Source organism: Panthera pardus, unplaced genomic scaffold (genome assembly GCF_024362965.1).
Source record: "Panthera pardus isolate Hobbes unplaced genomic scaffold, ASM2436296v1 HiC_scaffold_294, whole genome shotgun sequence".
NCBI classification, from domain to species: domain Eukaryota; kingdom Metazoa; phylum Chordata; class Mammalia; order Carnivora; family Felidae; genus Panthera; species Panthera pardus.
The window spans coordinates 265637-290034 of NW_026526870.1; the positions used below are offsets into that span (position 1 = coordinate 265637).

The following is a 24398-nucleotide window of genomic DNA, read 5'->3' on the forward strand; positions in this document are numbered from 1 at the left end:
GGAAGATGACCATGACAGTTCCAGCAACAACCTTGTAGAGCCAAAAACTGCCCCTCCTGACCGATAGGACAAGCTCCTTAGATGATTGGAAACAACTTCAGTTGGAGACCACACCAGCTATGACCCATAACCTGTGCAAACAGAAGAAGAAAAGACACCCCTAACCCTGGTGCTGTTGCCCCTCCGGGCCTGCCTGCATTCCCATCTTGAGAATGTGCTGTCCTTCATCTACTGCCCTACTGTCCTTCCACGGGCTGGTAGCATACTTTTGCTTTTATTTTCATTTTATATTTTAAGTAGGCGCACCGCCAACGTGGGGCTTGAGCTTCCAGCCCCGAGATCAAGAGTCGCATGGTTTACCGACTGAGCCAGCCGGGTACCCCGTCACTGTGTTCATTCGGGCATGGATCCTCACGTCAGTCGTTCACGGGGAATCTAAGCACTGAGCTCTCCATTCACACAATGCAGAATCTCCCACTGGTAACATCTTCTGGTGCCGTGATTCAGATTGCTTAAGGTAAGATAGTCCTCGCCTTCCTGCTGCTAGAGGACTTCTGTCAGATGAATTTCTCAGATGCCTGCTCTCTCATTCTCCTTGCAGGTTGGCTACCCCTGTGTGCTGCATGATCTCACATTTTCTGATCCAATACTCTCGTGGTTCATGCTGATTTCTCTACCTTACAGTATACATTCTTCTCTTATTATACATGCGATAAACATGCTCCAAGAGATACTGAAATCATCCACTGAAGCACATGTGGCATGTGGTAAAGCTGGTTTTGGAATCTGGGCCTGCTTTTCTTAAGGCTGTGCTTTTATCGCTTCAGCACAGACCCTGGATACGGTTTGTTTGGAACTGTGGTTGGGACTAGAGATAGGTAAAGGCAGTTGTTCCTGAGAACTGTTATTTATCTGCTTGACAAGTATTTACTGAACGTTTTCCCTGGCAGGCTCTTAATGGAGGCGCTGCAGAGACGGGATGAACAGGGCAGGCAGAGCGCCCGCTGTCAGGAAGATGATTTTCCAGCCCAGGAGATCGGTGTCTTATAGATAACCACATCAATACATTTTAATTTCTGCTGTGATGAATTTTACTTAATTGTTGAGTTCCTTGGGCCCATTGTGCCAGCCAGGCTTGAAAATCAACTGAGTATAAACTACAGGGCTGTAGAAGTGTGACAAGGAAGTGTCCCAAGAAAGGTCCTTGTGACATTTTTGTTTTAACGGGGGCGGGGGTGGGGTACAGATGTTTGATCAGTGTCCTCTGAAATTCAGATGTGGGTTCCTGGAGGGTGTGATAGGAGAGTCCAAGGGAAGCTTGCGGCCAAGGCACCTGTTGGTGTGTGTGCTGCCATCAAGCGATGAGGGAGTTTGGGAAAATCTCCTCATCTCTCTGGGCCTCAGTTTCCTTGTCTGTAAGATAAGGTTGTCATTCAACTTCTCCAAAGTCCCTTGCCGCTCAGTCTCTCTGAGAGCACGAGGGACTGAGGTGCCTGTTAAACGTGTCCTGAGGACTGTGGCTGAGACCTGACTTGGTCCCTTGTCTGTGTGTCTCCTGCAGGAGCCCGGCTGAGCCCACACTGGAAACAGAGGACCGAGGGAGCCGATGGAAGACAGAAAATCAGCAGGTGTGGAGCATGAGAATGACCCAGAGAAGGACAAGGTAATGGTGGAACGGTGGCTGCCCAAGGACCTGAGAATACGGGCAAGTGGAGCTCAGAACAATCTGGAGAAACTGAGGAACGCGTACAGTAGCATCCAACCCTGCAAGGAGCAGCCTGAGGCGAGCAGTGAGGACTGGGGGTGTAACGCACTCCACAGTGAACGGTGCACCGGCCAGGGAGCCCCACAGGACGGACGGGGGTTGGTTTGCACTGCCGGGAAGCACCGTTTCTAAGGGTAGGATGGTGTGACCATGAGGCTCTGCCCCAGTCCCTGAGCTTCGACATTGGAGCTGCCCTGACAGTGGATGGCCTCCAAGGAAGTGTGGGTTTGGAGGGATCAATGGTGTTTGGATCAGATTTGGAGATGTCCATTCTTACCTCAAATCGTTTTGCCCTAAGGCCAAGAGGGGTCAGGGCAGGGGACCCTTGCATTTGAAGTCATAATACTAATAATATTCTTCTGAATTTCTGGTCAGGAATGTGGAAGGCTTTACACATAATATCTGTTGACCAGTGATTTTCTTGACTATTGGTTGACTGCTTCATTTTCTGAGGCTGTGTTCAGAACTTGGAAATCAATACAATTTCCCGAGGAAGACAAAGCAGTGGGAGAACGATGCAAACACAATGTGGTAGCTCTCCTAACCTGGGGTGTTGTGGCAGAGCAGAGGATTGGTGTGGGGGCCAGGCCCAGGACATCTCTTCCCCATGACAGAGTGAGCCATTGAGAGGAATCCCCGAGGAGAATCCCCGTCTTCATCAGAGCTCACCACAGGGCAGTGTCCTGGGACATGGAGAGGGTAGGGCAGGTTCCTCTATGAAGGAGGGGATTTGCTACCTCTTGGGAGAAAGCAGGGGACCCCTGACTAGACATTTGTGAGTGGAATGGAGATGAGATGGTCAGAGATTGGCAGCAACTTGTATTTGATCAGTGAAAGGAAGTCCCTGAGGGCCTCCTCAGTGCTTGGCTCAGTGCTAGGAACCCCGAATACAGTGGTGAATAACACATTCTCCCAACTGTCCTGGGGATCTCAGTCTGGAAACAGGACGTCATGAGAAGTGTAGTGCTGGTGTGTTCCTTGGAAGAAATGGCCAAAGCTACTTGGCGATGACCTCGGTGATTGTCCTGGTCTGCCTGTGTGTTTTCCAACAGCTGGGTGACCTGCCTTGGCCCAACAGCCCTGGAGCCTCAGCCACATTTCAGCCTTTTAGGACACGACTGACACGCGGGGTCCATGGTGGCTTCAACCAGTCAATACTGCCAAGGTCTTCAGAGGAAACGGCTGGCATCTGCGGCTACTACCCACTATGCCTTGGCCAGCTGGGGAAACGGAGGCAACCTCACTAAATCTCATAGGGTCATCCTCTCCATAATGACCAGTGATGATCTGTCTTCCGCTCTGGTAAGTTAAATGCTTTCTGGTCTTCCATATTCTCTCGCCACATAAAAACTAATATAAATATTGGCCCAATTTTAGAACAAGGACATGTACTTCACGTACAAAGGGAGTAGAGCAACTTCCAAGCTTCAGTGAGAACGTACAGAAACTCTTACAACTGAATAATAATAGGATACATCACTCCAAAATTGCGTAAAAGATGCGTATGGCCATTCTGGAATAGGCACTTGAGTCATCCACCATTCTTCTTTTTAAAATCACTTTGATAATTCAAGATCCTTTCCATTTCCATATGAAGTGTTGGATCAGCTTAGAAATGTTTACTAGCATGTCTGCTGGAATTTTGATTGGCCTTGTATCAGATCTGTAGATCAATTTGGGAAGAACTGACATGTAAACCATATTGAGGTCTTCCAATCCACAGCAAATTTTACCTCTCCATGTGTTTAGTTCATTAATTTCTCAAGGTAATGCTGTGTAGTGTTCAGTGTACTGTTCTGACACGTATTTTGTGTGATAAGACAGTGCAAGAAGAGAATTGGTCAAGAGTCTTTTAAGTTTATTTTTATCTATTCTGAGAGGGCTATAGAGAGCAAGCAGGCAAGGGTCAGAGAGAGAGGGAGACAGAATCCCAAGCAGGCTCCACACAGTGAGCACAAACCCTGAAGTGGGGCTCGATCTCAGGAACTGTGGGAGCATGACCAGAACCAAAATCACCAGTCGGACACTTAACCAGCTGAGCCACCCAGGCGCTCCTGGTCAAAAGTCTCGAAGAAGAAATACCTCACAAAACAAGATATACACATGGCCAAAAAGCACTTGAAAAGATGCTCCGCTGGAAACCACTTAAAGGCATAAAGTTGAAGAAAAATGAAAATGGCTTCAGTGATGTTTCCCCAGGTTCGATTTTAAACTAAGTAACCTTTTTCTTGTCTTCTGCAAAGCTCCCCTCCTCCCTTCTTAGCCTTCTGTATCAGGAAGCAGGTACACCCCAGGACATGAGGAAGGAGGGTAGCGGCATGTACACAGTTGCTGTCGCTACTGGCCACACCTTGATTTTCCCGATAAGACCCCCGACCCCTTCCTCCAGGGGCAGGAGCTGGCAGTTTTTGAAGGCCTTAGCCTGCTGTCGTCCTTTTTGCCTGGGAAAGCAAGAAAGCTGTTAGTGTTCCTCCTTATCTCAGACTCTGTCTTTGTGGTATATTTTGGCTCCAAAGCACGGAGGTCAGTTTTCCAGAACACACTCAGTCATCAGGAGGAACACAAGTTAATGCTACCGTGAGTTAGCGTTACACGTCCATTGCCATGGGCTAAAATGAAGAAGACCGGAAATATATGTGGTGAGGATGTGAAGTCACTAGAAGTTTCCAACACTTGTGGGAATGAAAACTGGTCCAGTCATGTAGAGAGGCTGAACCATAGTTAAACATTGACCACTCACATGAACAGCCATTTCACTTCTAAGTATTTACACACCGATCTGTACATGAATACTCCCCATCGCTTTCTTCACAGTGGCTAAACCCTGGAGACCACACAGAGGCCACTAGTAGGTGACTGTATAAATCGACAGGATGTAGCCGTTCGGAGGAATACTACTTAGCGATAAAAAAGCACGAACTGGCGATACGTGCAGTAATATGGATGGATTTCAGAATCCTTATGCTGCACCAAGGAATGTAGGCACCAAAGCGTTCCACCTACCTAGAGTTGTTAAAAAAGGCAAACCCACCTGTAGGGTCAGTGGGTGCCTGGGGCTGAGGCGGAGACAGTGATGGACTGCAAAGGGCCACAAGGGAAGTTGTGAGCTGGAAGAAATGCCGTGTCTTGATGGTAGCTGGAGTTTGATTTTGCTGTGCATTTAATTGTACGCCTTATTTACTTTTTTAATGTTTATTTATTTATTCTGAGATTGAGCAGGGAAGGGGGAGAGAGAGAGGGAGAGCAAGACAATCCCAAGCAGGTTCCACACTGTCAGCACAGCACCCGATGTGTGGGCTTGAATCACTAGCCGTGAGATCATGGCCTGAGACAAAGTCCAGAGAGTCAGATGCTTAACTAACTGGGCCACCCATACCCCGCATGGTACACTTTAAAAATGCCGTCTAACGTACCCAAAGTATCCCCCGGTAGCATTCGTGTGATAATCTAGTGTATTTCTCCATACCAACCGTGAGCATTTAGAAAATGAAATTTAAAAACAAAATAAAATTAAACTCAATAAACACAATAGAGATTCACATCCACACAATCATTAAATGCATAAGAACACATATAAGGAAGACTCCAGACAACTATTGCTGACAGAAATTAAAGGAGATCTAGATACATATAAAAGTGTATACAGCACCTTCATAGATGAGAAGATCCAATCTTGTTGGAATACCAAATCAATATTACCCTGATTCCTATTGGAGTAGGCATTTTGGGGGGAAGTTACCAACTAATTCTAAAATGTATGTGGAAGGGTGCCTGGATGGCTTGGTCAGGTCCGCGTCCGGCACTGGATTCTGGCTCAGGTCATGATCTCACACTTCACGGGTTTGAGCCCCGGGGGCATTGGGCTCCATACTGACAGTGTGGAGCCTGCCTGGGAATCTCTCTCCCTCCCCCTCCCCTACTCACTTTCTCTATCAACATAAAGAACTTAGAAAAAAAGTATAAAAACCTGGATTTCATAAAGTATTAAATCCTTCGTTGATCATAAATCACTATTTAAAAAGTGAAAAGACACACCCTCTCCCTCTCTGTCTGCCCCTCCCCCTCTCAAAATATGTAAAATTTAAAAAGTCATCATAAAATACACAGTGAAAACACAATCCACAGTCCAGGAATAATTCCTTGCAATACCTCATATATGGCAACGACCTTATCCAAAATACAGAAGGAACTTACACACATCACAAAGAAAATTACAGAGAACCGAGCTTATTGATGAGGAAAAGATCTCAAAAGGAGCTTCATAAAAGAAGATACCCAAATGACCAAGAGCATTCGAAAACTAAACCGAGCACTAACAGCTAGCAGAATGGCTAAAATCAAAAGGACCAAGAATACCAGGTATGTGGGAATGTAGAGAAACTGGGACTGCCTATCTTTGGGCGGAAATCTAGGAGACAAAGCCTTTGCAAAAGTCTGTGTCAGTTTCTCTGCTTTCCCCAAGCATTTTATTCCTAGGATGTGTACCTGGGAGGAACCAGTGGGTGTCTGCACAAACACAGTTTGGACATGATTATTTGTCCTTACTCTGTGTGTGATAACCAAAACTAGATCTGTCCAGCAGGAACACGGATAGTCAAATTGTGCTATAATCCCCAAGCAGAGTATTTCTCGGCAGCATCAGCACCAATGGCTGACACACAGCTAATCAGGACGAGATCTCAAAACCAGACACCGAGTGAGAGAACACAGAACATAGGAGAACATACGACATCATTGCAGTTATATGAAGTGTAAGAACAAGCAAAAGTCGTCTAGGGTGAGAATTCAGAGTGTGTTTGTGTTTGGAAATGGGTATTGACCGGCAAGGAGCAGAAGAGAACTTTGCGCCACGGACGAAAGTGTTCTATATCTCGATCTGGGTGGTGACAGGATGCATACGTACGTTAAATTCATTGAGCTGTGTGCTTGCGGTTTGTGCGTTTTGCTCTAGGTCAATTCGACCCCAATAAAGAACTGTTAGAATTGAAAAAGAGAGAGATGACCGAGCCGAAAAGAGAATAACAAATGACAGGAAATCGGTAACAAATATTGAACGTGAACATCACAATAAGAATGTCTTGAGGAGAAACCCAAAGCGATTCAACAGAACAAACACTAAAAAGTATAATTTCATGAAAAACAGGAGAGTGAGAATGACAAGTTCAAATAAGATTAGAATGGCATGTTGCTGCCTTAGGAAAGTCACTCTAGAGCAATAAACACTGAGACGTATTCCAGCAAAAGTACTGTCAGTCGCTTTGATGTGGGGTACAAGGTTGGCTTTCGAGGCCATCCAAGATTCCTTTGGCTCTTTGGGGTCTTTTCTGGTTGCATACAAAGTTGAGGATTGCTTGTTGTAGCTCTGTGGAAAAGGTTGGTGGTATTTTGATAGGGATTGCAGTCAGTGTGTGGATTGCTTTTGTTAGTATCAACATTTTAACGATATCTGTTCTTCTAATCCATGAGCACGGGAAGTTTTTCCATTTCTTTCTGCCCTCTTCAGTGCCTTTCGTAAGGGTTCTCTAGTTTTCAGAGTGCAGATCTTTTACGTCTTTGGTTGGGTTCATTCCTAAGTATCTTACGGTTTTAGGTGCAATTGTACATGGTTTCAACTCCTCGATTTTTCTTTGTGGTGCTTCATTATTGATGTGTGGGAACGCAAGAGATTTCTGTATGTTGATTTTGTGTCCTGGGACTTTACTGAATTTGTGTATCAGTTCTAGCAATGACGTGGATGGAGCGAGAGTGTATTATGCTAAGTGAAGTCAGTCAGCCAGAGAAGGACACGTATCATATGATTTCACTCATCTGTGGAATTTAAGAAACCCAATAGATGAACGATGGGCGGTTGGTAAAGAGAGAGGCAAACCATGAAACAGACTCTTAAGTAATAGAGAGCAAACAGAGGGTTTGTTAACCTCCGTTCTATTAAATATGAAGGTAGGCCAAATGAACGTAATCAAATAGCATCAAGTTTATAGATGTTTCCAAAGTAGGTGGTCACTACATGTATTCAAGGACATACGTATAAATTAACATTTTGACAGTTCGAAAGAGATCTTGTGAGAGACACATGAAATCCGTAAGTGACAAGCATGAAATATGGTTGTTTAGTGACATTATAAAAACAACAAAAAAACAACTCACACGTAGAGAAGGAGTCGAGGATATAGGGATATCCAACATCAGTTTAATGGGAAGCCAAAATGGTGCCCCAAGAGGGGATAAGAAAGCCTCATAACACAGGAAAACAGCCAGAAGAACAGTGAGAGTTGGGACAAAACATTTTTCTCAAGTAAATATTTATTCACTTAGTATTATACTCTGCCTCCTGTCTTACACTTTTTAATGGATAGAGGACAAACTAGAGAGATCCAGAGAAGAACATCATGACAGTCTAAGACTTTGGAATGTTTCACTCACTGGAAAAGCCTGAAGGTCTGTTTGACCTTAAAGAGAAGTGGGGTGGCTTGATGACAGCCCTTTAGTAAAACTTGGGAAACTATTTCTGCCTTGATGTTTTTATGCACACACAAGAATGAACAGTGAGAACGATGCTGAGATGTGTTTGGAAAGAGATGGGGTCTGTGGCACCTGGATGGCTCATTGGGTTGAGTGTCTGATTCTTGATTTTGGCTCAGGTCATGATCTCACGGTTCATGAGATCAAGGCTCCCGTACGGTACTGTGCAGATAGCACAGAGTCTGCTTGGGATTCTCTCTCTCTCCCACTCCCTCCACCCCATCCCGCTCACGTGCTCGTGCTTTCTCTCAAAATAAATAAATAAACTTAAAACAGAGACAGACAGAGAGAGATATGGGATCTGTGGTATTAGCACAAGGGTAGACAACTACTGAGAGTGGCCGCTGAGGGGTGGTCCCCATCAGTGGTGACCTTCAGGGGAGACTAGGCAGCCTTGGGTATCTGCGTAGCCTTGGCACCTGGAAGGCAATGGCTCCCAAGGTTCCATGACATCCCCGCGTTCCAATTCTGTTATTGCAACTGCAGACCGTCACCTGGCGTGCCAGGTGCTCGGTCTGTCATTCCGGTTGGAGTCTGAGCTACAGGCAGTGCCTCGGGCTCTCGACTCTGGCATCTCGAACCTTCTTTTTGTAGCTGCTGACTCTCCAGTGCTGTGGGGTGTTGTTCAAGTTGTTCCCAGTAGTAAGTAAAGAATTGCTGTATCCTCGCCCCTCAGTCCTGATTGAACCTACTTGATTTCACTTGTTTTTAACCCGTCATGTGTTTGGTTTCTTCTCCCCAGTCCCCAGCTCTACCTCTTCTGCCACATGTCACCATGGCAGCACCTCTTGACCCGGTGTCTGATCCAGGGACAGAAATGAGCCTCCTGGAACTCAACCAGGAGCTTCAATCCAAGCTGGAAGCAAGCCAGCAGGACTTCCGAGACCTCAGAGAGAAATTCCTTGTATCCGAAGCTACTGCCTACTCCCTGGCCAACCAGCTGCAGAAATATAGTAAGTCCTACAAGGTCAGGGTCACCAAAGTGATGACTGTCTGTATTCCTGGAGACAGGAATTGGCTTTGTGTGGAGAGAAAACGAAAGCCCTCTCCGGACTTTGTCTTCTCTATTTCCATCGTCACGATCAATTCCATTGTGACCACAATCCAGGAAAAGTAGCAGTGGGTATTTCTTAATGTATGTTTGTTGGTTTTGAGAGAGACAGTGTTAGTCGGGGTGGAGCAGAGAGAGAGGGAGATAGAGGATGCCAAGCAGGCTCGGTGCTGTCAGCACAGAGGCTGACGTGGGGCTCGATCTCAGGAATGTGAGATCATGATCTGAGCCGAAATCAAGAGTTGGAAGCTTAACAGACTAAAGCTCCCGGAGGACCCAGTGGAAGTGGGTGTCTTACCCTCATTTTGCCGAGGATGGGAAGAATGGGGAAAACGAGACTAGCAGTTTCTCCAGGTTGGTTTGCAGTGCTGTACAGGGTGGGGTTACAGTTAACTTTCTAGTGATTGATTCCTGACGCAGACCCAGAAATGCCTGGTCCTCTCAGGGTCCTGTGTGTGTGTGTGTGTGTCACATCCTGCATCACTGTTGGCCTTCGTGTCTCGGACTAATGAACTCCATCACGTCCCACTTCTCTGAGGTTCCAATGGCAAAGCAGCGAGCTGTTTCACTGGGGAAACTTGCTGATGGTGCACACGGGGCGCGGGCGGGGACAAGGAGACACGGCCAGCTTGCAAGGAGCTGGAAGATGGGTCTGCTTTCCCTGAAACTGCGGTATCCATGAGGAATGCCGTCCAGACAGTGACTCCCCTGATGAGAGGGAAGCTGTGCTTCGTCGGCACAGGCTCTGCTTCCTGAGTCCTCGGTAGCCATTGACACCCTGTGGCGAGGTAGAGGGCATTTCAAGGCCCATCAGACAATCTGTGCTCCCTCCTGTGTCTCTCCCTGAGCTGGGGAACCTTCAAGGATGCAGGATGGCCAGCAGGGCCAGGCCTGGCCAGGAGTCAAGTGGCCCGGTGAGAATGAGGGTGAGCGGGGGAGACCACAGCCCCGGTGACCGCCCAAGCCAGTGTGTGGAGCTGGCCCTCCCCCACGGTCAGCCTGGAATGGGGAGGCCAGCTGCCTGTTCATTCAGAGGGGGCTGCCATGGCGGGAGGAATCCTGAGTTAGGGGCATGTGTGCAGCGGGGCGATGGGAAGGAATCCTGACGACTCTGAGCCCGAACTGTTGCCGTTTCCTTACCAAGAGTTTTCCATAAAACAAGGAGAGGTGGGATTACAAATGACTGATGGGGAGAAAAGTAATGTTGGAAGCGGCTCTTTAGCAAGGTGAAGAGATGATGAGCTTTGGGGTAAGGACAAGCAAAGTTTTCTTTGCATCTTTCCTGATAACCGTGACACAAGTGCGGGAAACCACTTGTGAAGACGACGAAGGAAGGCATCACCCAGGAGCTTGGGGTGGAGGGAACACAGTCTGGCTCTGGGCCAGTCTTCCTGTGCTCCCCGCCATGCTGCCCTGCCCCGATTTCTGTGCCTCACATTCCTCCTCTGTGATCCTGCTGCTGTCATAGTACCTGCTGCTTTGAGTGGAGGGGACGGGCAGTGAGAGAGGGACACGGGATCCGAGAAGTGGGCTCTGCGCTGAGAGCAGTGAGCCTGCTGCGGGGGCTTGCACTCACGAACCACGAGGTCATGACCCGAGCCCAAGGCGAAGCTCGCCAGACTGAGCCACTCAGGCGCCCCCCCCCCCCGTCTGCTGCTTCTGATACCACAAGCTTTGTTAGTGTTTGGCCGTATCGCTTTCAGGTCCTTCTGGTTTTACGCATTATAGTGCACACAAGAGTATACGGGTGAACTTTTTGCCTTTGAGACATGTGCTCATTATCCAACTCAAGGGAACCATGAGTCAGTCCTGTGGTCCTAAGGGCCTCACTTCATGTCCCTGCTTAGTGTCCTACCTAAGAGGCTGCCAGCTCAGGTGAGTGGCCATGATCAGGGTGAGTGTCAGGGGATGTGGATTCTGATTCTGCCAAATCCCAGTCATTCACCTTGTCTAGTTCCTGTCCACGCCTTGGAGCTGCTCTTCCCTCAGCTCTAAAACAGGGAGGTATCAAATACCGTGTAGCTGGGGGGCTGAGGAATGAGATGCGCAGAGCCCGATGCTGGGGTTACATTGTCCTGGGGTACACCCCGCCCCCCTCCCTGGAGGCAGCGAGCACAGCGGCACGTGTAGCTTGTCCACTGAGGCCGGTGTCTGTGTTCTCAGAGTGTGAAGAGTTGAAAGACATCATCGAATCCGTGCTGGGGGAGACGCTGCAGCGTAAGCAGGGGAAGTTGGCAGAGACCTTGACCGAGAAGCTCAGGTAAGGAGGGCTCCGTGGCTGGTGGGAGGCCGTAGGCATCTCTGACTCTTGTCAGCGACAGGTCTGGGCCAGGAGAAGGGCAGAAACTTGCCTGGCACACAGGTGCACACACACATCTGTCAAACAGTGAAGACAGCAGTATCTGGTGTATTGCGGACTCCAATTATTCGGGGCCTCGCTCAATGTTTGTATTTTTTTTTTTTTAATTTATTTAAATCCAAATGAGTTCGCATATAGTGTATAAATGGTTTCCGCAGGAGATTTTAGGGTATCATCTCTTACAAATGACACCCGGTGCTCATCCCGAAAACTGCCCCCCTAATGCCCATCACCCATTTAGCCCATCTCCCACCCAAAACCCCTCCAGCAAGTCTCAGGTTATTCTTTGCATTTAAATGTCTCTCTCTAATGGTTTGCTTCTGTCTCTGTTTTTATCTTAATTTTCCTTCCTTTCCCCTGGTGCATCTGGTTTGTGTCTTAAATTCCACATATGAGTGAAATCATGTGATCTTTATCTTTCTCTGATTGACTTATTCGGCTTAGCATAATACACTCTAGTTCCATCCACAGTGTTGCAAAGGGCAGATCCATTCTTTTTCATCACCAAGTAATGTTCCGTTGTATCAATTTATGTACCATGTCTTCTCAATCCATTCATCCGTCGATGGACATCTGGGCTCTTTCCATCCTTTGGCTATTGTTGATAACAGTACTATAACATTGGGGTGCAGGTGCCCCTTCGAATCAGCATTTTTGAGTCCTTTGGATAACTACCTAGTAGTGCCATTGCCGGATTGTAGGGTAGCTCTTCTCTAAATTTCTTGAGGAACTTCCGCACTGTTTTCCAGAGTGGCTGCACCAGTTTGCATTTCTACCAGCAAAAGTGCCAAAGTGGTCCCCTTTCTCCACATCCTCACCATCTGTTATTCATTTTAGCCATTCTGACAGATAGGAGTGGTATCTCATTGTGGTTTTACTTTCCTTTTCCCTGATGATGAATGATGTTGAGCAAGTTTTCGTGTGTCTGTTACCATCTGGATGTCTTCTTTGGAGAAGTGTCTGTTTCTGTCTTTTGCCCAATTCTTTACGGGATCATTTGCTTCTTGGGTGTTGAGTTTTGAGTTTGATCAAGGTTGTTTTATACATATTGAATACTGACTCTTTATCCGATATGTTGTTTGTAAATATTTTCTCCCATCGCTTCGATTGCCTTTGAGTTTGTTGTTTGTTGAAGCTTTTCATCTTGATGAGATCCCAGTGGTTCATGTTTGCCTCAGGAGACATGTGTAGTAAGAAGTTGCTGCGGCCAAGGTCAAAGAGGTTGCCACCTGTCTTCTCCTGCAGGATTTTGATGGTTTCCTGTCCTACATTTAAGTCTTTCATCCATTTTGAGTTTATTTTTGTGTACGGTGTAAGAACGTTCTCCAGGTTCATTCTTCCACACGTCTCTGTCCAGTTTTTCCAACCCCATTTGCCGAAGAGACCGTCTTTTTTCCATTGAATAATCTTTCATGTGTTGTCGAAGCTTATTTGGCCATAGATTTGTAGGTCCATTTCTGAGTTCTCTCTTCTGTCCCCTGGTTCTGTGTGTCTGTATTTGTGCTGATACCATACTGTCTTGATGATTACAGCTTTATAATATGACTTGAAGTCCAGAAATGTAAGGATTACTTGTTCTAGCTCTGTGAAGAATGCTGGTGTTCTTTTGATAGGAATTGCATTGACTCTGTAGATTGCTTTGGGTAGTATTCAGATTAAAAACATTTTTTTTTTTTTTTTTAGTATTTCTTTTATCTTGGGAGACAGAGAGACAGAGTGCAAACAGGGGAGGGACAGAGAGAGAGAGAGAGAGATCCAGAATTTGAAGCAGGCTCCAGGCTCTGAGCGGTCAGCACAGAGCCCGACGTGGGGCTCGAACCCACGACGCGCGGGACCATGACCTGGGCTGAAGTCATATGCTTAACCGACTGAGCCTCCCAGGCGCCCCAGTGATGACATTTTAACAATATTTGTTCCTCAGATCCAGGAGCATGGATTGTTTTTCCATTTTTGTGTGTGTGTCTTCAATTTCTTTCATAAGTTTTCTACAGTTTACAGCTTTTTATAGTTACAGCAAATCTTTTACCTCTTTGGTAGGTTCATTCCCATGTATTTTGTGGTTTTCAGTACCCTAGTCAATGGGATCAGTTCCTTGATTTCTCTTTCTGCTGCTTCATTATCGGTATACAGAAATGCAAGCAATTTCTGTACGTTGACCATATTCCAGTGAATTTGCTGAATCCATGCATCAGTTCTAGCAGTGTTTTGGGGAGTCTTTCCGGTTTTCCATGTGGAGTATCATGTTGTCTACAAAGAGTGAAAGTTTGACTTGTTCCTTGCTGATTTGGATGCCTTTTATTTCTTTTGCTGTCTGGTTGCTGAGGCTAGGACTTCCAACGCTATGTTCAACAAGAGCGGTGAGAGTGGACCTTCTGTCGTGTTCCTGACCTTAGGGACCTCAGTTTTTCCCCACTGAGGTGATATTAGCTGTGGGTCTTTTGTAATCGGTATATATGATCTTGAGGTATGTTCCTTCTATCCCTACTTTCTTGAGGGTTTTCTCAAGAAAGGATGCTGGATTTTGTCAAAAACTTTTCCTGCATCTATTGAGAGGATCATGTGGTTCTTATCCATTCTTTTATTCATGTGCTGTATCAGGTTGGTTGATGCGCAGATATTAACACAAACCTTGCGGCCCAGGAATAAATCCCCCCCTGATTGTGGTGAATAATTCTTTGTTGTTTTTTTTTTTGTTTTAATTTTCTCTTTATGTTTGAGAGGCAGAGGGAGACAGAGCGCAGGTGGGGGAGGGGCAGAGAGAGAGGGAGACCCAGAATCCGAAGCAGGCTCCAGGCTCTGGACTGTCTGCACAGAGCCCGATGGGGGCCCAAACTCACGAACCTTGAGATCATGACCTGAGCTGAAGTTGGACGCTCAACCGACTGAGCCACCCAGGCACCCCGTGAATAATTCTTTTAATGTATTGTTGGGTATGGGTGGCTAGTATCTTGTGGAGAATTTTCGCATCCGTGTTCATCAGGGAGATTGGTCTGCAAGTCTCCTTTTTAGTGGGGATTTGGATGGTTTTGGGGTCAAGTTAATGCTGGCCTTGTAGGATGAGTTTGGAAGTTTTCCCCCCATTTCTATTTCAAACAGCTTCAGGAGAATAGGTACGGACCCTTCTTTAATGTCAGGTGCAATTCCCCTGGGGAACCAGCTGGCCCCGGACTCTTGTTTGTTGGGTGTTTTTTTATTGCTGATTCAATTTCTCAACTTGTTATGTATCTGTTCAAATTTTCTATTTCTTCCTATTGCAGTTTGGGGAGTTTATATGTTTCTAGGGATTTGTCCTTTTCTTCCAGATTTGGGCCATTTGTTGGCATATAATTGCTCATAATAATGTCTTCTTTTTTGTGTGTATTTCTGCAGTGTTGGTTGTGGTCGCTTCACTTTCACTCCTGAGTTTATTTATTTGGGCCCTTTCCTTTTTCTTTTGATAAAGCTGGCTAGGGACTTACCGATAATGTTAATTCATTCAAAGAACCAGCTCTTGGTTTCATTGATGTGTTCCGTTTTATTTTATTTCCATATCATTGACTTCTGATCTCATCTTTATCATTTCCCTTCTTCTGCTGGTTTTGGGCTTCATTTGCTGTTCTTTTTCCAGCTCCTCTAGGTGTAAAGTTAGGTTGTGTATTTGAGACTTTTCTTCCTCTTTTACGAAGGCCTGGATTGCTATATGCTTCCCTCTTATGATCGCCTTTGCTGCATCCCAGAGGTTTTGGCCTGTCGTGTTTCATTTTCATTGGCTTCCATGTATCATTCACTCTGTGTCAAATAAATATCATTTATTGAGCTGAAAGTCACCAAATTCAAGTGAACAATTTGTGGCATTGGCCACATTCACACTGTTGTGAGATCACCACCTCATTTGCCTGTAACACAGTCACCTCCTGAGGGATGACAGCTTGTCGGTCATGTTTTCCTTCAGACAATGCTGTCCTCTTGACCCTGCCGCTCTCCTGACCTGTGTAGTCCACACCAGCTGTCCTGTCCACATTTCTGTGGCTGGCGCTGGGTCCATGCACAGCACGATGCACACCGTGTAGGTTCACAGGAAATGGCTGTGCCGCAGGGAGGGCCTGAAGGGACATCTCTCTGACGGGTGTTGAGGAAGACACCTGGCTTTGTTTACAGAAGAAGGAGCTGCAGAGGAGGTCAAGGAGACTCCCCGACACAGAGGAGCCTTGTTTTACCTTCTTCTTTCTGTGTCACAGGCAGGGCCCCACACACGTGCCAGAACGTGGCCTTGAGGGCTCCTTGCGGAAAATCACAGAAACGTCCGTGAAAGCTCTCAGAGAATCTATTCAACTCTGTGTTTTAAAATTTTCTCTATGTCCCACCTTAGGCAATATCATATCCTGATTAAAGCTCAGGCTGAAGAGCTGACCCAGTTGTGGCAGAAGTTACGGGAAGGGAGAGAAGTTTCTGAGCCAGTCGATCAGCACCTCAAGGACCTCCTCACCCACGATGACCCCGAGCGTTCCCAAGGCCAGGGCATCCAGGAGCAAGTGGCCGAGGGACACAGGCTGGCAGAGTGCCTTGCCCGCCAGCTCAGCCCCGGTAAGGCGGCCACAGGCCCTGTGTGCACTGAGCTGCTCCGAGGTCCTGGGCTCCCCAGACATCTCCCGCCTCCCCTCACATTGTTGGCAGCCGCTGTCTTGGTTTCCATGTGACACATGGGGCCACCAGAGGACCCGGACTAGCAGGTGGGAAAGGAGAGGAGAAGTGCACAGGGTGGAGGTCACGGTGCTCCACCCATCTGTGTCCTCCCCGAGGGAACTGCCTTTAGGGCAGGAGGCAGCCTCCACCAGTGTCAGAGCCCAGAAGGGAGGACGAGGAAGGAGGCAGCTTGTTCGAGTGCAGGGAGTCCTGAGCTAAGCGGGAAGTTCCAGGCTCCCGCCCAGGAGCTGTCTTTATTGACTGTGGGCGAGAGAGTGATCTTCGCTTTCTCCATAACTGTCTCCTCAACTGTCTATCAAGTAACCTGTCATAGCTGTGGTGATCACATGCGAAAGTTCACGAATGCACTTCAGGAAAAATAAAGCCCCTGACTTTGTGGAGGGGAATGAGGTATTGGATGTAGTAGGCCTTGGAGATGGAACGTCGTTTAGACTGAAACGCTCTTCATACAGACGGCCCGTCCATAACACCGACGTCCACTTGGGGACCCATGAGTCCACATGTGGAGGGACTTGGGACCGGGTGATTGTGCTGTCCTCGGGGCAAGGAGGAGACTCTCCGTGAGCACTGGGAGCACACAGGGCCTGCGCCTGTTGCATGACTGTGGTACCTGCAAGACACTGTTCGCTGAAATCAGATTGAAACTGGACGGGCATCCACGGATCTGGACAAGAGACAGTTTAAACTTTTGCCCAGTCTCAGTCATGGTGAGCCCCCGAATCAGAGACACTCCCTGCTGGATCTGAAATCCATACCGCAACAGTTCTCCAGGGCAGTGCCCTGGAGCTTCAGAACAAGAGTTAGTCATGCGTAGATAATTACGTTGCTAAGGCATATAAGCCCCTGTGTTTATAGTGGTGATGTGGGAGCTCCACATCATGGGAGATTTCTGAATTTCTTTGCAGAAGATGATGATGATGAGGAGGAGGAGGAGGAGGAGGAGGATGAACAAGCAGAAGAATCCCTCACCACCAGGTAACAATGAATACTGGGGACCCGGTAATGTGTGGGTGAAAAAGGATAGGGACTCAGAAAGAACAGTAGGTGAGGTCACAAGAGTCCAGGTGGCAGATGCAGGGATCAGCAGAGCTGCAGATGGTAGTGACTGAATTCCCTCAGCGGCAAATGGCCCTGTTCCCTCGGTTGTCTGCTGTCACGGGGCTGCTTGTCTGGGGGAGCCCCAGATGAACTCAGCAGCCTTAGGATTCCCCGTACGCACAAAATACCCGTTCTGTCCTGTAAATGAACACCAGGAGGAGACGCATCTCTACACAGTTCTCAAAGGTCCCTGGTAGGAAGGTAACCAGCAAAGGAACTGAGAGACAGACAGCTGGCAAAATTAACACGGAATTACCTAACCAAAACCAAAAGGTTGGGGTGTCATGTGACACTATTAATAGAAAAGTGCCTGGAGGGCACAATTTTCTGCAGTGCACAGTGACTCAAGACTGTAACCGCTTGATCAGTCTATGTTAAATTCAACATGACTCAGGCACGTGGCGGTTGCCCCTGGCATGGACTCCCATTTGTCCTTCGTCTCGTGACTGTACCATACTGGGATGGTCGAGTCTCATTCCTCATTGCTCGTTATGTGGCCAGTGGACTGAGGATCTATCTGTTGTTGCTTCTCTCCCACCCCTTCCTGGCCACACTCTGCCTCTTGTAGGATAACCTTTTCTCTCTCAAGGCTATGGTCCCTTTCCTTTCTGCGACCACTCCCTTGCCTCCCATCAACACCAGCTAGGTAGCAAGCCATGGTGTCTGATCCTCCTGGTTTCCTCTTGTGTCGTTCTTGCCCCACCTGGCACAGCATGAAGCTTCCGGAAGCTGAAAAGAAGGAAGTCCTCCAGGACATGCTGAATGAATGTGTTTTGACTCCTTCCATTGGCCGAGAAGGGCGTGACTGCTACCAGCCTTGCAAGGATGGCACGTTCCCATCGGATGAACAGAAATTCGGCTCTGCTCTGGATGTAGCCTGTGAATGCTCCCATTCCAAAGGGGATGAAACTCCACCCGGTTCCCCAGGTAGTGTCCACAATCTTTGTTGCACACACCCTGTGTAGACCAAGAGATTTAATCCGCAGAAGTGGACCATGTACTCACAGACAGTTTCCACCCAGGCTCTAGGATTGAGTTTGAAATAAGACATTCCATGAGTCAGTGAGCTTTGTTCGATTCATGTCTAAGCCATGGCACTTTTAGGTCTGAGCCACCGCCCATCGCTGCTCTCAAGCTGGTCCTGCCAGACTCCTATACCTCTCTACCCCTGGCACAGGAGGTGGCTATCAGACCTCCAAATTTTGGATTAATCTCTTATCTCTCTTGCCAGGCTCTGATTTCCATCCTTGAACCATGTTTCTGGATATATGGCCACCCAAGGCTGTTGGAAGCCTTTTCTATATCATAGGAAATGTCACGATCCAGGTTCACTGTCTCTACCTGGTCTGTCTCTTCCTTTTCTTCTTGTCTCAAGTCAGCTGAGAACCAGGACAGGACTAAGTCTATCATACGTTGTATGTTTCTCTGCAGCAAGGCAGGGCCCTGGAACTTCCCGACCCCATGAACGGCCCCTGGTGCTTTGCAGCTTTGAAGATTATTCTGCTTTGATGGTGTAGATTCCAGTCGTCAGTTTAATCTCAACGGCTGATTCCTGAAAACCATTGGCCTGCAGTGTTTCAAATGGAAAAAGCCTGAATGTGGCAGCAATGCTCTAGGAAGCAGCCAGGTCCTTCCCCAAGATCTCTGGGAAAAGGGATAAGTTTTCTGTTGTGTCGACGTGTCTTAGGATACTGTGATCATGACCTGTCTTATCAGGGACATTTGCTGGCTCAAGAAGGCAATCCCGGTGATTTTTTCCAGGGCCCTACTGAATCCCTCCTGAATGATTTCTCTCACAATTGCCTGTTATGACTGTGCTTCTATTTCTGTCCTCTGCTACACAGCACACGGGAGTGAGCATTTGTGGAGGGGAATCTGCCTAATGGAACTCTTTCTCTTCATTTATTTGCAGACAACCAAATTGGTCACCAGGGGCTGAAAGGGCGAGAGTCAGATGCCCCCAGGTAATTCTGAATACTTGGGGGCTGGGAAATCAGTGGTGGCGTCTGCAGACCTCAGATCCAAGGAAAGGCAGAAAGTGCTGGATAGAACCATGTTATCCATTCGGTCAATGGCCAATTATCCGCTTTCACAATGGTTTCTGTTTTCATTGTGGTACTTGTATTGCTCCCATTTCTTAATTACGACTCAAGTTGAGTAACACACAGTCAGCTGGCCCAGGTGAGCTAAAGGCACAGGGAGTCCTGCACTCACTCATTCTCCCCAGCTTTAGAGAGAGAGGCAATGTACTTTCTGCCCCGTTCGATTTAGCCTGTGGGCACGTATTTCAGAGCAAGAATGTACGTAGACGAAAATGTGCCATCATGCCGTGATATTGAGAGAGACAGGCCTTCATGGCATGAGAATTCTGAGACAGTAGCCCGCCCCAGAAGCTGCACGCACTGGGCCACTCCATGCAGGACTCAAGGGCATTTGAACGGAAGGAAGGGAGCCGCTGCTGTCCTGTGACTCTGTGTGTTTTGAGTCAGGACTGGATGGCACGGTGCTAATTCAGGCTCTTTCCTCATCAGCTTGCTAGGTGGCCAGTGTACAGAGCACTTACTGTCCTTTCTGTCTGCCGCCCCTGTGACAGACACACTTTGTCCCGCACAAAAAGAAGAGTTGTTTCTCTCATTAATGAGGCACTCTCTTTGCTTTTGTGAAAATGCCTCTTGCCTTCCATCAAAGCCAGACAGGACATACGGTTTCAGATCCCTCTTCGGTTAATCTTCAGTTTTCCTCCCGCCTCAGGCTCCGTAGACAGCTGCTAGAGGTGGTGGAGGAGGAAATCACGTGGGACTCTCTGGATGAACGCTACTGGACATATTCGGTTCTTCCTGACCTGTCTGACTCCTACTGGCCTTACAGGAGCACCGCCATCTTCTTCCCTGAGGAACTGGAAGTCTCTTCTGCTCTGGAAATGGCCAGTGAGTACTCCGCTGTCAGGGTGATCAAGCTCCAGCTGGACTGCCCCGTACATCTCCTGGTCTTTGTGCCCCACACCTGTGCTGTGCTGAGAGAGCTCCTCCCTGTGTGCAGGCTCTGTACACACATCTGGATCTGAGCCAGGCTCCAGGATGGATGGAGTTTCAAGCACAGACATCATGTGGGTCAGGGAACTCTTCTCCCTTCCTACTCCCAGGACATGCCCATGTCCCCTGGGCTTCACTGTCAGGTCATTGGACCCAAGGGCGGCATGACAAATACAACTCGCCTCAGCAACATGACCATAGAAGGTGTCTGTCAGACCTTGGATGCAATGCCTCTTCTCACTTTTCATGCTCCCCATTTCATCTCTGAGCCAGGTCCTTTAAGAATCCATGCCTGCCACAGTCAGTCAGAATCCTTGTCCAGGGTTAAAGATGTAACCTTGGCTTTCCTGTTCTTAGCCTCATTCTCTATCTCTTTGCTTTGGCTTGTCTTCCTAAGCCTCGTCTGAAAACCCACCCTACGTGCCTCTACTGTTAGCTCGTTTGCGTGTTTCCAGGAGTAGAGCTGTGCGTTGGCATTCCCTCATCAACAGGAATTGCGCCAAGGTTTCTGTGTAGCTCCAAAGACTCATTTTAATTTCAGGGTTTGTACTTGCATGCTGTCTGTTCCATCTCAGTGTATAAATTCCACTAAGCCGTCACCAACCAGGTATCTCACAAGAAAGGCTGAAAACTGCAGTAATCCTTTTAGAAAGTAGAGAGGCCAGGTCCCCAGAATCTGTGTGAAAAAGAGAACTGAAAGTGTTTGCACAGACTCAAAACAGAGGAAATTGTGATGATGATCTCTTGGAGAAAGCAAATTTCTCCCAATGGCTCAGGCCAGGAAATCAAGCCAGTCGTCACACTATCCGAGGCACCCTGAAATATCCTTCTCACTCAACCTGTGCTCTCATTGAGCATAGCTGAGTCCCCGGGTGGCACCGAACACTGGGTTACTAATGTGCAAGCAGGGATCTGTTTAATGTGACTGGCCCCGTCTGTATTTATTTGCAGAAAATCAGACCCATCAAGAGGAGGAACCAGACCAAGACCTGACATGCGCCAGGTAAGTCTGAAGAATCATGGGTTGTTATTTCAGTGGTTCAACTCTACATTTCAAAGGAAAAACAGAAACCGCCAAATTTACCTATTTCATCCATTCTCCAGTCTCAGAATGTCTTTTTTGGCCATGACGTGTGTCTTCATGTATTATGTGGATAAGTTCCTTTAATGATCCCTCAATTTCGATAACCGGCAGTCAGTTGAAGTAGGTGAATTGTCACTCCCTGAGGTGCTCTGTATTGCCCTGATCTCTCCTTTGGGAAATACCAGAGTGACAGACGTGTCTACTTCTGTCTCTCTGGTGTTACCTCTTTGAGGATCTGCTGTAGCAAATGGATAACTGCAAAAAAATCAAAAAACCTCACATGATGTCACGATAGTAAGAGAAAGAGTCCTTGAAGACACAAACCTCTCCATGTGGATGATGCCTTTTAACATGTGTTCACTTAGCCACTGAATGTATATCAACAAAATTGATGCAAAAGGGTTGAACTCATGTTTAGGATTCTCCATGTGTGCTGTGAGTCATGACATCCATTCCACAGTAGTTCAGTTTGGTGCACAGAAGTTGGTTCTGTGGCCAGTGCCCTGAACACCTCTGTTCTGTGTGTGTGTGTGTCTCCCTGTCTCTCCCTCTCTGCCTCTCCTGCCCCCATAGCATCCACACTGTGCCCCTGAAACAGGAGGATAGTTTTCCCTGTCAATAATGGGGTTGCCCCTACGTTATGACTACACTTCTCGGCTTCCCGTGAAAACCAGTAAGATGCTGTGGTGTCTACTTTTCCTGTTTTAATCTTCAGATCTCCCCTCCCCACCAGGCTCGGCAGGGAGCTGCCGGAGAGTGCAGAGCAGGATGTCCAACAGGACTCACTGGATGAATGCTATTTGACTTACTCAGCTCTTCCTGACCCATCTGATTCCCCCTGGACACACAGGAGGGCCAACATCAACTCATATGAGGATCTGGATGTCTGTCCTGCTCTGGAAGTAGCTAGTGAGTCCTCCACTGCGAAGGTGATAAAGCTCCAACTGGACTCCCAGGTCGACCCCATAGTTTGGTATCCCTACTCTGCTTGTGTTGGAATTTGTTATCCAGGTGTTTCAGCCCCGTAGACCTATGGATCTGAGTCAGGCTCTAGGATAGACTTCTAAGCGCAGACATCAGATGCATCAGGGCCCTGCCCTGTGTTCCTCATCTCAGGCCATGCCTGTGGCCCCTGACACAAGTCAGGACATTGGGGTCAGCGCGGGTGTGACAAACTCACACTCATCTGTGAGGCACACGCAGAGGAGTCTGTCTTGTTCCTGATTTCCACACGATGTCTCTCCTCAACTGCCATCCTCTCACTTTCATCCCAAACAATGTTCCTTGAAGTTTTGTGCCTGTCAAGACGATGTCAGCCTTACCCATGTCTTTGGGTTTGTTGTTTCCCTGGTTTCACTGCTCTGGTCCCCAGTGTCCGTGTCCTCTGTGTTGGTTGTCTTCCCTAAGTCGTCGTCTGAGTGTCAGGACATAACCACCTCTACCGTCAGCTTGCTTGTACGTTTCCCTGAAGCATAGCTGAGCCCCGGCATGGGCCCACCCCGTGCATGGCCCCACCCCGTTTGTGGCCCATGTGCCTGTGTAGCAAAAGGGATCACGGACAAAAGATTTCCTTTGATTTGAGGGTCTGCAGATTCCGTGCATCAGTCTGGCCTCTGTAGAAATTCCCTAAAACCCTGCCACCTAGAGTATGTCATGAGGGAAGCTAGTGAGAGAAGGTTGCAGTAAGTTTTGAGAATGCAGGTAAGCCGTTCACCAGAATCTGTGGTAAAACAGAGGTTGACCTCTGCAGACAGACTGTTGAGATGGGGCTCTACCAGATCAGGGAAATCCTGCCCGATGCTTTGGGAAAGCTAGCCAAGGCACATTCCCAAGACACTTCGTGAGGCCTCCTGGATTATTTCCCTCAATGCCCTGCTGCCCAACTAAGGACATTAGTGCCCGTGTGCTAGTTGCATGGGACACTTAATTTTCATGTCCAAGTGCTGCTCTGTTTATGTGACTGGCCGGTCTGTATTTACTTGCAGACAATCATAATGATCTTTGCGATGAAGAAGACCAGGACCCGACATGCCCCAGGTAACTCTGAAGAATCATGGGCTTTAATTCAGTGGTGACATCTGGGAATCTCAGATCTAGGCCAATCTAGAAAGTGCTAAATGCACCTATTTCATCCCTTCCAACACCCACAAGGTTGTCCTTCAGCAAGGTCCTCTGTGTCATGTGGTACTTGCATAGGCCCCGTTATTAATCCCTCTCAAATGGAGTATCTGCAGTCCACTGACGCAGGTGGACTAAGCAGTCCCAGGATGCCTTGCACTCTCCCGGTCTCTCCTCGTATTAGGTCCTGCGTAAGATGCACAGCTCTCTCTGCCGGTTGCCTTTACTACATTGGCGGGCATTCACAGCAAGGATGGTTTTAGGAAAGCAGTTTTCACGTCTCAGTATTTAGACACGTCAGCCTTGGGCCCACGAGATATCCAGGAGTCTACAATGCTGCCTTAGCCTGGGGTTCTCTTGGTGCTTTGTGTAAATCTCCACACAGTGTATGGCAAAGTGTTGATGCTGCTTTATCGTCTTCTGGTGTGCTGTGGGTCATGACTGTTGTGCCCTGGGGTGGTTCCGACTCCTGCCCCATAAGCTGGCGCTCTGGCCATGCCCTGAGCACCTGCCCGTCCCCGCCCCCCCCCCCCCCCGCCCGCACCTATCCTGCGTGCACCCACACTGTGGCCTCAGCTGCAGGCAGACTGCTTCATTTCCCTTTGTGGGGATCCCGCTTGTGTTCTGTGACCACTCCCTCCGCCGTGCCCTCAAAACAAGCTGGCACTGCATGTTGACTAAACCTT

General features: G+C 47.9%; 1 protein-coding gene across 1 annotated transcript in view; it reads left to right on the forward strand.

The window, feature by feature from the left end:
• The first annotated feature begins 1606 nt into the window (after window positions 1-1606).
• Window positions 1607-24398, forward strand: part of LOC109259167 (neuroblastoma breakpoint family member 6-like) — a 31522-nt gene continuing 8730 nt past the window's right edge. The window contains exons 1-12 of the mRNA XM_053892154.1: window positions 1607-1783; window positions 8882-8929; window positions 9030-9240; window positions 11502-11598; window positions 16046-16260; window positions 17286-17355; window positions 18191-18405; window positions 19391-19442; window positions 20230-20405; window positions 21462-21513; window positions 22328-22503; window positions 23580-23631. Of these exons, the coding sequence (XP_053748129.1) occupies window positions 1607-1783; window positions 8882-8929; window positions 9030-9240; window positions 11502-11598; window positions 16046-16260; window positions 17286-17355; window positions 18191-18405; window positions 19391-19442; window positions 20230-20405; window positions 21462-21513; window positions 22328-22503; window positions 23580-23631 (1541 nt within the window). The remainder of the gene's footprint in view (window positions 1784-8881; window positions 8930-9029; window positions 9241-11501; window positions 11599-16045; window positions 16261-17285; window positions 17356-18190; window positions 18406-19390; window positions 19443-20229; window positions 20406-21461; window positions 21514-22327; window positions 22504-23579; window positions 23632-24398) is intronic.